Source organism: Pelodiscus sinensis, chromosome 1 (genome assembly GCF_052426305.1).
Source record: "Pelodiscus sinensis isolate ZL-2025 chromosome 1, ASM5242630v1, whole genome shotgun sequence".
Taxonomy (NCBI): domain Eukaryota; kingdom Metazoa; phylum Chordata; order Testudines; family Trionychidae; genus Pelodiscus; species Pelodiscus sinensis.
In genome coordinates, this window is record NC_143052.1 from 122,834,686 (window position 1) to 122,847,783 (window position 13,098).

The window sequence follows — 13,098 nt, forward strand, 5'->3', positions numbered from 1 at the left end:
TTATGAGCCTTCTGATTCATCCAAGACACTTTTTTATTATAATCAACACACGACTTTCTAGTTAAAGCACTCTGTTTCAGCGCTAGCCACAACTTGCTGTATCAGTTCACTGAAAAGCACTTGTAAAAGCGTTGGCTCGAGCGGATAGAAAAATCATTTTTGGACTTTGTCCATTCTATATAGGCATTCCACTTATTCCACATTGGTGTAAATATTTAAATGGCTCACGACTGGCAACTTACCACTTTTTCTCATTACTAAAACATCACCACACTCATCTTCAATGGGAAGAAATATCTCAGGAACCACAATGAGTATTCGCCTCTTTGGGGGTGGATTTATATTCCAAATGCATTCCACATTAGCTGGGTAATCACCAGGGTAATTGGGAGACTCGATATAGCCAGTATAATCTCCAAGTTCCCCTCCACAGTGCTGGTCTGTGAAGAAACATAAGTTAGCATTTGTGCTTTGAAATATCTTTCAACTGTTTGGCTCTGCCACTGCCACCTCCAAACAATTCTTCATGGCATTTGACCAGTGTAAAGGTATGGAAAGCCTTTAAAAGAATATTGGCTTTTCTGAGTCACAGTTTTGCAAACCTAAATCTTAAACCTCTGTAAGGTAGGTAAGCATTCAATGAAACTGATGCAGAGAAGATAAGTGATTTGCTTAAGGTTCCACATCAAGGACTTGTCTACGCAGATTGCGATTGAACCACAAGCAGGCTGAGACTTTATGGTTCACTAGCTTGCCACGCACTGAGGGTATGTCTACACTTGCTCCCTAGTTTGAAGAGTAACATTAATTGGAACCAAGGGGTTTGGTTCGAACTAACGCATCCCGGCACGCACTTCCTGGTTCGAATCAGCTGTTGAGCGGAGTAACGCTTCATTAGCAATTTTGGTCGCCTACATTTGCATCCCTAGCTCAAACTAGGGAGCAAGTGTAGATGTACCCTAACTCACTCAAGTAGTCCTAAATGAACATAAAAACTGGGATTAGATTTATGAGTCCTGGCTCCCACAGTTCATATCACAGTGTCTTTTATTGCAAATGAAGGCTTTTCTCACACACCTGGCAGCAGTCACTTGCCATATAGTTATTTCAATGCTGGTAGAACATCCTATTTCCAGGGTTTCACTGTGAAAGACGGACAGTGTTCTGTAATATACTGAACAAACCTTACAAAATTAAGGTAAACTTTACTGAGTTCAGTTAAACCTCTCTGAACTATGGTTACCATCTTTAGGGTACATAGTATTACAAATGCAACTATGTATGTGTTATAGAATCATAGTGTTAGAGGGACCACCGGGGCCATCTAGTCTAACCCTGTGCTAAGATGCAGGATTTGTTGTGACTACACCATCCAAGACAGATGGCTGTCCAGCCTCCTTTTCAAAATCTCCCACAAAGGAGTTTCCACAACCTCCTTAGGCAATTTGTTCGATTGTCTCAGTAAGCTATTCTTAGAGTTAGGAATATACTGCCCTTGGTTGTCTTCTTGCTTCTAGTATATTTGTAGAATGTTTTCTTGTTACCCTTTGTGTCTTTAGCTAGACTGAGCTCATTTTGCACCTTCAGCTTTCTAATTTTGCCCTTATTTATTTGTGATTTTTTTATATTCATCCTTTGTAATTTGACCTAGTTTCTACTTTTTATAGAGCTCTTTTGATTTTTAGATCATTCAAGATTTCTTGGTTAAGCCACGGTGGTCTCTTGCCATACTGCCTCTATACTATTCAGTGGAATATTGTGCTCTTGCACCCTTAATAATGTCTTAATTGTTTTTCCTTTTAGACTTGCTTCCCAGGAGATCTTACCTACCAATTCCCTGAGTTAGCTACAGTCTTACCTTCTTGAAATCCATTGTCTTTATTTTGCTGTTTTCCCTCCAACAATTTCTTAGAATTAACAACTATCATTTCATGATCATTTTCATCCAGTCAGCCTTCTTCTTTCAAATTCTCAACTATTTCCTCCCTATTTGTCAAAATCAAATCTAGAAGGGCCTGTCCCCTTACAGCATTCTCCAACTTCTGGACTAGAAAGAAGTTTTCAATATATTCCAAGAACTTGTTGGATAATGGTTCCCTGCTGTGGGATTTTCCCAACAGATAGATGTTTGAGTAGTTGAAATTCCCCATCACCAGCAAGTACTGTGCTTTGGACAATTTTGTTGTATAAAGAAAGCCTCATCCACCTCTTCTGGTTAGGTGGCCTGTAGTACATCCCTACTATGACATCTCCTTTAATTTTTACCCCTTTTATCCTTACCTGGAGATGTAACATAAGTGATTTGCTTACTAACTAGATGCTACATAAGGATGAAAAAACAAGTGGGGAAGAGAAATCAATGCAGGCAGCAAAATTAATTGGAGCACTTTATTTTACAATTGTCATACCATTACCAATTCCTGGCAAGTGTCTAATTTACTCTAACTACATTTGAAATGACCAAAGACATCAAAGATTACACATCATATAATTAGAGTGAAAGCTTATGACAGACATGCAAACTAATGCATGGTTCAGTTACAGTGAACTGTCTTAAACAAACACAAACTACACTGGCCCCTTTTCCAAAAGGGGCATGCTAATTTTCAACTTCAGAATAGGGAAATCCGCGGGGGATATTTAAATATCCCCCGCGGGATTTAAATAAAGATGTCCGCCGCTTTTTTCCGGCTTGGGGAAAAGCCGGAAAAAAGCGTCTAGACTGGCCCGATCCTCCGGAATAAAGCCCTGTTCCGGAGGATCTCTTATTCCTACTTCGAAGTAGGAATAAGAGATCCTCCGGAACAGGGCTTTATTCCAGAGGATCGGGCCAGTCTAGACGCTTTTTTCCGGCTTTTCCCCAAGCCGGAAAAAAGCGGCGGACATCTTTATTTAAATCCCGCGGGGGATATTTAAATATCCCCCGCGGATTTCCCTATTCTGAAGTTGAAAATTAGCATGCCCCTTTCGGAAAAGGGGCCAGTGTAGACGTAGCCACAAAGAATCAGCAAAATCTGATTGCCTAGAAGAAACTATCTTTCACTAATTTGTTGTACACTCATTGGAGATAGTCTAAAGTGGTAATTTAAGATTAAGGGTTGCTTATCCTAGGAGATTCTCAATGCAGATATCACTGTAGTCAAAGGTTACCAGGCAATTACAACATGCAGACAGTGACACGGGTTTGTGAATGAGTGATTGCGTCTCGCAGTATTTCATAATTGTTAATGGTAGTAACTAATTTTCAATCATTTTAGCTCTATAGAGACTCCCAGGATCATGAGTCACTGCAAAATTTGCATAATCTAGAAACTCTGTGTTTTTAATTTATAACTTTACCATTCCAAATTAAACTAATGAACAAAAACTGTAATATATTCAGGGCTTCTTTTCTAGGTTTTGTTCTCAGAGCATTCATATTGTTTTCTATCACTGTACAATTTTAGAATCTGCTCTGATGACAAGTGGAATTATTTGCAATTTTCAGGTTCAGATGCAGATTCTGAACACCCCAAAGTCTGACTTATTAATATCCACAGTTTTCATTCAATCCCATCACCAACATATGGGAAAATGTTAAGAACTTACTTTTACAATGTGTAACATTAGTAGAACCATCAAAATCTGTACTTGTATTCCCAGGGCAGCTAATGCAGTAATTCTGACCAAATTCAGGCTGGTAAGTTCCAACAGGACATCTGATACATCTGTGTGTTGTAGAATTGTAGTAGTGGCCAGGAGAACAGTGAACTGTGCAATAGGAAGGTACGTTGTTACTTTGTAAAAACAATAATATTAACTGCAGTGGTATTTCCCTCCTCTCTTTACATACTCTGCCTTTTCCATATCCCAAAGTATTTAGCATACAGTTAAACAAAAAAAGTTTTAATGCATTTTTCATTTACAAAGGTCTTTGACTGGAATCACATTCCAGGAACTAAAGCTAAATAGTTACTAATCAAATAAAATATGCTATATTTACTACCTTTAAACACAGTGATTTACAAATCAGACATTTATACCTGAGCTTACAACAAACAACATGTAAGTCAATAAACAGGGAAGTCAATACATGTTTGCAGTAACAACACAAATACCTTTTAGAATTGCAGATGAGAGGTTTTCATTATCAGACATTAGACAGTATTACTGTACAGTAATTCCTCATTTAATGTACACCCGCTTAACACGTTTTTGCGATAGCATGATTTTTTTTTTAGGGAACTTTTTTGAATTACATGATCATCCCCAGAATAACACAATTTCCCCAGCCAGCCCATCACTGGTGACTGTGCGGGGCTTCCCCGCCTCCCTGCAAAGCGGTAGCGGGTTCGCTGCTCGCCGCACCGTTCCCCAATGATCCCACCTCGCCGGATGCAGTGCGGGTCCCGGCAGACCTGTTACAGGGGCATACTCCCAACCCGATCACCCTCCCCTCTTCTCCACTTCCCTTCCCCAGAGCCAAACACCTCCCCTCCCTGCTGTAACCCAGTCCCCTTTCTCCCCCAACCTTATGTCTCAGTCCGAACAGACACCACCGCTTGAAATGCAACCCCCACCTTTTCCATTATTTTCAATGGGAAAATTGACTCCGCATAACATGTTTTCACTTAACATGATCATTTTCTGATAGGGTATGTGTACACTACCTCCCTAGTTCGAACTAGGGTGGTAATGTAGGCAACCGGAGTTGCAAATGAAGCCCGGGATTTGAATTTCCCGGGCTTCATTTGCATCTCGCTGGGCGCCGCCATTTTTAAATGTCTGCTAGTGTGGACTCCGTGCCGCGTGTAGCCGCGCGGCATGGAGTCCGCACTAGCGGACATTTAAAAATGGCGGCGCCCAGCGAGATGCAAATGAAGCCCGGGAAATTCAAATCCCGGGCTTCATTTGCAACTCCGGTTGCCTACATTACCACCCTAGTTCGAACTAGGGTGGTAGTGTAGACATACCCATACATATCTATAGTGTTAAATGAGGAATTACTGTATACAAGCAAGCAAGCATATAGGTATGTAGTCAGACAAACTCGTCCTTCACCACAGTGTCATTTATATGGATGTTTTAAAACATGTACAGTACATTGTACATATATATTACAGTTATTTTTATAATTAAGGCTCAATCTTATGTCATTTGCATTACACAGCTTTTCAAATTCTTTAAATAAAACTAAAATGAGAGCCATAACACTTGAGAGCCATATCCTCATCTGATAAAAATTCAGTCTAGCTCCATTGAAGTAAATGAAACCATGTAGATTGGCACTGGTTGAGTGTCTAGCCCTGAAAGTGCATGTCATGCATTCCAAAAAATACAATGTTATATTATATTTATTGTACAATGATTCTACAATGACAGCAGATCATTTCTGATTTGTGATTTCCTGACTGCTTAACTTAATAACACAGTTGGTTTTTTCTGAAGGCCTTCCAGTTGTTCAGCAATTAACAATTCCAAGTGAAAGAAGAAATTGTGGAGCAATTATTAAGCAAAATATTTTACAAAATGGGAAAAGCGCTGAAATTTTTACCTTTTGTTTCACAGTCCTGAAAAGAAACAGCGCCTTCATATTTTGTCACCAGTCCTCCACCACATGGAAAGCAAAGGGTTCTGCCTGGCTCTGGTTGATATGTACCAAGAGAGCATACTCTACAAGGTTTAAAGCCATCTGAAGAGAAATACCCAGGAGAACACTGCCCTAGAAATTGAATATGGTCAATTATATTATTAAGCCTATCTCTGTGCACAATATTTTTAAAAAATCAGTATGCAGTGTTTCCTAAAACTTTAAAAACATAATACTAAACCTACCAATTTTATAACTATTTGCCAAAAACAATGCTTACTACATTTGCTAAAAACATTTGCTTACTACAGTAGAACCTCAGAGTTACAAACAGACCAGTGAACCACACTATTCATTAGGAACCAGAAGCAAGTGACCAGGCAGCAGCACAAACAAAAGCAAAAATAAAAAAATAAAGCTTCCCAATCCACACAGAAATCTGATCTTGTCTCATTCCCAGCAAAAAAAGTTTCAAGGCTGTTTCTATTGACTATCTATAAACAGGGATACAGCAAATACCATACTGGATGGTGTTAAATGCAAACTACTAAAAAAAAATGAAGGGAAAGCAGCATTTTTCTTCAGTACGTTTACACTGCATGCTTATTTCGAAATAAGCTGTTCTGGAAGAAATACTCTGAAACAGCTTATTTCGAAATAGCACATCTACGCTATAGGGAAGCCTAAAAATTAGTCGAAGGCAGGCTTCCCTAATGTGGACATGCTACCTTGATTTAGAACCCCAGGAGACACTGGGGAGTAATTACTTTGAATGGCCCTGGGGAGGAGCTATTTTGAAATAGCAGCAGTGCAGCATCAACACTACTACTATTCCGAAATAGCTATTTTGGAATAGGCATTATTCCTCATGGAATGAGGTTTACAGAAGTCGGAATAAGCCATCCATTATTTAAAATGTGTTTCAAAATAACGGAATTGCTATATAGACGCTTGCATTGTTATTTTGAAATAATGGCCATTATTCCAAAATAACGGTGCTGTGTAGACACACCCAAAGTTACAAATCAGTGTATCAAATCAATGTTCAGTTGTAAACTTTTGACAGAACAACCATAACATTTGTTGAGTTACAAACTCTATTCCCAAGATGTTAGTGCGTCTGATGATCTACAGTACTACCCCAAATGCAGCTCCAGCTCTCTTCTACGTGATAGCAGTGCTCATGTGTGAAAAGTTGCAACAAACCAAAATATTTTTTGGCATTACTTGTAAGTGCGCAGAGCTCTTTTCTGTTAGCTTGATAAGGCAGAAATTGTGGAAGGCTTTCCCCACTATTAGCCTCCATACCTTGCTTACTATTGGATTGCATCTACTCCTTTTATAATCAAACTAAACTTGCCTCCACATTCTGACACATTCCGTGCGCCTGCTATTCCCTGTCCATCATTACTTGGGCACGGTTCACAAGTCAGTTGACCTTCTGTGTCTTGGTATGTTCCTGGCGAGCAAGGAATGCACTGATTATGTTCTCCACTATAATAGGTGCCCATGCTGCAGGTAACTGAGGAAAGAAAAGCAAAATCTACATAAGGGCCTTCATTTTGATAATGGAGCTTTGCCTTCATAGCAAACATTTAGAGAAGATGAACTTTGTTGGATCATTCCACCATTACCAATGACACTTCAGATTTTGTGCTAAAGAAACTAGGTCCATCAGTGGAACTGGGTCAGTTTACAACTGCTGAAGATCCAGCCTATATTGTTTAAACTATATCATCAGACATATGCTTCCAAAAGAGTTAACTCGGTTTTAAAAAAGTACATTGTATTTAAGCAAAATGCTCTTCAATAATGGATGGAGAATTAAGTGATTTTTTTCCCCATTTAGACTAGATATACGTAAGTGGTGGGTTTTATGGGAGATGTAGATACAAGGTCTATTCTCAGAGGCCATGATCCGTTGCCATAATGATGCCATGGATTTTTCAAAAGGCAAGGCATCACATCTCATGTTGGATACTTCCTAACAGTGACATGGTTTAACTGGCAACCATTCTAAACACATACATTAATCCACATTCTCCTACAGAAACAGGATATAAAACATTTTATAACATTATGCCTATAGGTTAAAGCTTAAGGGTTTCTAGACTATCATTGCTAATTTTTCCATCCTCTAAATAGAAGTGTTATTTGTATATGAACTAGATAATCAGACATTATCAAATCCTCATGTGAAAATTCCATTTTTTTTGAATGTAAACAACTAGATGTGTAAAACTTTACTGAAAAAATGTATAGACGGATTTTGAAAATTTTACTCAAAGTAACTACAGTGGTGCCTGGAAAAATAAGTAGTACTGTTGGGCTGTGTCTACATTGGCACCCCTTTCCGGAAAAGGGATGCTAATGAGACACATCGCAATTGCAAATCCGTGGGGGATTTAAATATCCCCCGCGGCATTTGCATTTACATGGCTGCCGCTTTTTTCCGGCTTGGGGATAAGCTGGAGAAAAGCGCCAGTCTAGATGTGATTCTCCGTAAAATAAGCCCTTTTCCGGAGGATTCCTTGAAAGTAGGAATAAGAGATCCTCCGGAAAAGGGCTTATTTTACGGAGAATCATGTCTAGACTGGCGCTTTTCTCCAGCTTATCCCCGAGCCGGAAAAAAGCGGCAGCCATGTAAATGCAAATGCCGCGGGGAATATTTAAATCTCCCGCGGATTTGCAATTGCGATGTGTCTCATTAGCATCCCTTTTCCAGAAAGGGGTGCCAATGTAGACACAGCCTTGATGAATTAGGAGCATAATGCTAAGAACTAGTGAAAAAGCATTAGCATCATCAGCATTTGGCAAAAGTCTGGCAACTTGGAAAACATTTAAAACCAGACTATCCTTGTTCCACCTAGAATTAGACTAGATTAATCTGATTTTGGTTTCCCTAGATTGCCTATGTATCTAACAAATTTATTGTATGGTTTACTGGTGACCAATTAATTTTAAGGGGTTTTTATTTTTGGTGCTGTGGGTCAGAAAGTGACTCTAATTTTTCTAGGACTTACTGCATTTTCCATCCTGCAGCACTTGTCCTGTACTACATGCTTCATGTCCTTCAGTAGCCTTAGCTGGCTTATGAGCCACTTCGTACTCTGTCCCAGAAAACTGAATGTAAAATTGCTGTTTGTTAATAGATTTCCTCAATGTTTTGATTGCAGTTTGTAGCTTCTGCTCCATCCTTTTCCGCACACAGTCCAGGTTACAGGTGTCTAGGAGGGAAATAAGAAGAAAACTAGATGCAACTGAGAGTCATTTTTTGAAGAGTCGCTTAGTAAAAAATTCTCAACCAGAAAAATGTCCTGGTACTTAATTCACTTTCCTTTTAGGTAGCAAGTGGCAAAGAAGTTGCATTTTTTAAAAATCAGCTAGCTAACTGGCTGGCTTGGTGTTAGACTGTCTGAAAAGGATAGTTAAGCACTCTGTACCTAGCAAACTAAGCTTCCTGATTCATACCTGCACAAAAAAATCTGATCTTGTCTCGTTCCCAGCATAAAAAGTTTCAAGGCTGGTTCTATTGACTATCTATAAACAGGGATACAGTAAAACACATCACATCAGCTGGCAGAGCTAAGCTGGCATCAAGTGAACATAACCTGTACCATTATGGGTTGCGGCATTGACTATTGTTACTTGGATTCCTGGAAGTAGTAATTGTCTTCCACAGTGTATTTCTAAGGACTTAATCCAATTCAAGTCTAAAAAACCTCAGACAGCTTATCCTCTATAACTGCATTGGGAAATATTATCCCATAGTTTAACAACACTATTGAATATTGAAATATTTATGATAGATTAAATTTTTCTTTGATGTTATATTATAATATAACATTCTGGAGAGCCCTAAACAATTCTTCCCCAACCTGAATCTTCTTTATATGGCTGCCAAAATATGGCATGATAGGTACATGATAAAAAATGTGTGATAAAAAATGCTTGATTTTCTGACCTGGAGTTCAGCATTCTATATTCTAGGAGATTTTTTTTTGAGAGACATCTCCTAAAAGGAAACAGTAAGGAGCCAAGTCTGTATCAATGAACATATCTATTATTAGTAGCGATGAGTCCAAATCAAATCCCAGGATCTAAATACCGCTGAACTTTTGAGAAGATTGGCATTAGGTCCAATCTTTCTGCCCATCTCTAGCTACTAGCTCAGTTTCATGCTACATCTTACAGTCATCCTTACAGCAGAACTTCCACTGAAGTCGGTGGAAGTTCTGAGTGGGGATGGGTGGTTGCGTTATTGTTTCGTGTAATGTGCTTTGTAAACTGGCCTGGTGAAACAGCAGCAGAAAGAAACTAGCTTTGTGATAACGGGACGCTTCAATATATGATTTCCCTACAGACCACCAGAAAAGATCTTCCACAAACCTGAGACTTCTTCAGACTTCATCTCTACTTCGAATTCGGCTGTGATATGGGACACTTCTTTCGATGGTGACTTACGGCCCCGACGTTTTTTCTTGGAGGAATCACACTTGAGGTTCACAAAGGTCACCTGGCAGTTGTCTGTACAAGGGAATTGACCTCCTTTGCATAACAGAAGTGACATGGAAGAGAAATCAAGTAGCAAGGTAGCAAGTGATAAGCTGGTGTGTGATATTTCAGCTGGGTTAACATTAATGCTGTAGCAGGTTTTTTAACATTCCACATGCATTGTTAGACATACCCTCATTTGTGCAATTTTTGTTTTTTGTAAGCAAGGGCAGCAAAAGAAGCCTATACAGCACAGATATAAGAATGGCAATGCTTAGCTTGTGTGTTTGTGTCTTTAATAACAATAATACATATTTTCAACTTACTGTGTCTAAGGAGATGGAAGTTCTTAACAAACATTTAATTAAAAGTCAATGTTGTTATTCTTAGTTTATTGATGATTAAATTAAGTCAGAGGGTTCACTTGCATCATGTCATATTAGAAGGGAGAAGCAGAGCAAAGACCAAAATCTCAAAGTGTGGCTTCCCACTCGTGTTCTAGCCAGTAGGTGATGTTGTCATTGTGTTCTAGCCACAGGCAACGTTTATATTGTGACAGCTATTAAGCAACAACATTTTTCAAAATTCCTGTTATTTGAAGGCTATAAAACATATTTTAGAAGGTTTTAAATTAGGTATACATGGCCCAGGAGAATTGATGAGACTATTTAAAAACACCGAGATATTGAGGAGGAAGGGAGTGATTTCAGTTAGGAGACAACCAAATAAGCTTTCATGCCCATAAAGAGATTTTGGGGATATTCTCCTAGGCTTTAATAACTGAGGGCACATCTTCACTGTGGTGTTAAATTGGGGCTGTTGCAATTGATGTAACAGCATTGATTGAGCAGGTCAGGTGAAGACATGCTAAATCAATGGGAGAGTGCTATTCCTTCTATTTCTGTACTCTGTCTTCCTGAGAAGAGTAAGGTAAGTCAGCAGGAGAGCATCTCTCATCAACACAACATGATGAAAACACTGCAGTAAGAGGATCTAGCTACATTGACTTCACTTATGTTATTCATGTAACTTAAGTAGCATAGCTAAGATAGATTTATCTCCGCAATGTAGACAAGGTTCCTAGCTGTTCCATTGCAAGGTTCCAGGGCTGTAGTACATAACTCTACAACACCAAAGCCTCCAAAATATGTCATTTTGGATATGGCTTTATATTATATAATCTTATTGAGTAATCATACAATTTACAGCATTAATTCAAGTCAGATGAAATTATAGAGTTAAGGCAAATAGCTAGCAAATATAAAGCAAATATAGCCAAGAAAATATACTTACAATATGGGCTGAAAAAAAGAATTTCTATGACTTTCAAAATGGTTTTGATACCCAAATGTTATAGAAAGAAAACAGCCATGATGCCAAGATAACAGTTCAAGCAATAGAATAATTATTGTACGGGTGCTTTGAAAATGAGAGAGAGAGAGGAATATTTCCATTTTAGATTAAGATAAATAATGAAATTAAACATAAAAGAATCTTCAATTCCTATTATAATATTCAATTGTTTTAATTTAGTGTTCATGTATGATTTTTTTAATAAGAAAATTCCCAGACAAATCTATGTTAAAAGGGAATTAAGATTGGGAGTATATATCAGCAATTTAGAATAAAATACTTTACTGGGATGTTGGAATTATATTAAAACTAAGCATTATAAACTCAGAAAATTCAGAATTAACATGTTTGGCCTTCTTTTAAATTTAACCATACGGTATGGAGATACACAATTAGGGCACCCGAACAACCTTCACTCTGCCCTGTAGTAATACCAACAGGAAAAAAAGAAAAGAAAAAACCTAACAGATCTTTAAAAATAATTTGCCATAATTTATTCAGGGAAGTCTACAAAAATGTCAAAACCAGAAGCCTGTAATTGATGTACAGGTAAAGTCCCAGATCTATCTGTTGCAGAAGCATTTCAGACTAGGACCTTAATTGGAGGAGCAGGACAGATACCTTTGTCTGACTTCACTTGACATCTCAAAGACATACCATGGAATATATAGTTAAAATGGTTAGTTCTTTATCACTTAAACGTTTCGTCTGTTCAACTTTGAAAGGGATACTCAAGACGAACCTTTTCTATGTTACTAATAATAGCCTAGATTATTCAACTGGCAACAGTTTTAACAATGTATTTTCTGTTTCACTATTTATGTTGTTTATTTACTTTTTGTCCTTCACTCTGTCTGGGCACTCAGTCTAGAATGGTCAATCTCACTTTTGTATTTAGTCAACTTCTCTTTCTCGTTCCTATACACACAATCAGATAACAATCCCACTCCACTGAGATTATAGTTACTACAATTAAAAGAAAAAAACTTTAATTAAAGAGTTAATGAAAATATGTATTGTGGCAGGGCGTTGGACAGGGAGTCCGGGGGAAGCCCAGCTGAGGCAGTTAAGGAGGGCCCAGCTGGAGGCTATTAAAGCAACTCCTGGAAGGAGGAGGGAGACCTAACCTGCCTGCCTGCAGTAAGAGAGGCTTCGGCCTAGCAAACCCAGGCTACCTGGCCTGAGACCCTAGGGGCTACAAGGAGGTAGCCATGGAGGGTGGGGCTTGCAAGAAGGCAGCTGTGGTAGGCTGAGGGAGTTTGAGCTAGGGAAGCCCCAGGCCATAAGTCTTGAAGGCAGGGTTGCAGGAGGCTAGGGCTGCCAGGTGTCCTGTTTTCTACCAGACATTCCGGTATTTGTACCGTCTGTCCGGTAGAAAAATTCAGAAAATATCGGACATATGCAGGGAAGCCTGGCAGGGGCGGGGGAGTGACTGGGAGGCGGGGCGCGAGTGGCTTTGGGAGCCCTGTGGTCGCGCGCAAAAGCCGGCTGGAGCGGGCTGGGGGCCGGGACTCCCAGCCACCCACTCCCACCCCCCGGCTTATGCACGGGACCAGAGGCTCCCAGCACCAATCGTGGCCCGTGTCCCAGCTGGGAGCCTCTGGTTGCCAGCAGAAGCCGGGCGGGGGGAGTGGCTCCCAGCCCCGCCCCCGCCCAGCTTCTGCTGGCAAGTAAAGGGAGCG

At 39.5% G+C, this 13,098-nt stretch overlaps 1 protein-coding gene across 8 annotated transcripts in view; it reads right to left on the minus strand.

Moving 5' to 3' along the window:
* SCUBE1 (signal peptide, CUB domain and EGF like domain containing 1) overlaps nucleotides 1–13,098 on the minus strand; it is a 294,385-nt gene that overhangs the window by 23,011 nt on the left and 258,276 nt on the right. For 5 of the 8 annotated variants that reach the window (XM_006127715.5, XM_006127713.5, XM_014575791.4 and 2 more), the window contains 6 exons: nucleotides 9,959–10,117; nucleotides 8,593–8,796; nucleotides 6,930–7,091; nucleotides 5,534–5,701; nucleotides 3,589–3,750; nucleotides 243–440 (listed from right to left, as the gene is read on the minus strand). In XM_006127715.5, coding sequence (XP_006127777.3) covers nucleotides 243–440; nucleotides 3,589–3,750; nucleotides 5,534–5,701; nucleotides 6,930–7,091; nucleotides 8,593–8,796; nucleotides 9,959–10,117 — 1,053 coding nt within the window. The remainder of the gene's footprint in view (nucleotides 1–242; nucleotides 441–3,588; nucleotides 3,751–5,533; nucleotides 5,702–6,929; nucleotides 7,092–8,592; nucleotides 8,797–9,958; nucleotides 10,118–13,098) is intronic. The other 3 variants (XM_006127714.5, XM_006127719.5, XM_006127716.5) reach the window with 1 other exon arrangement.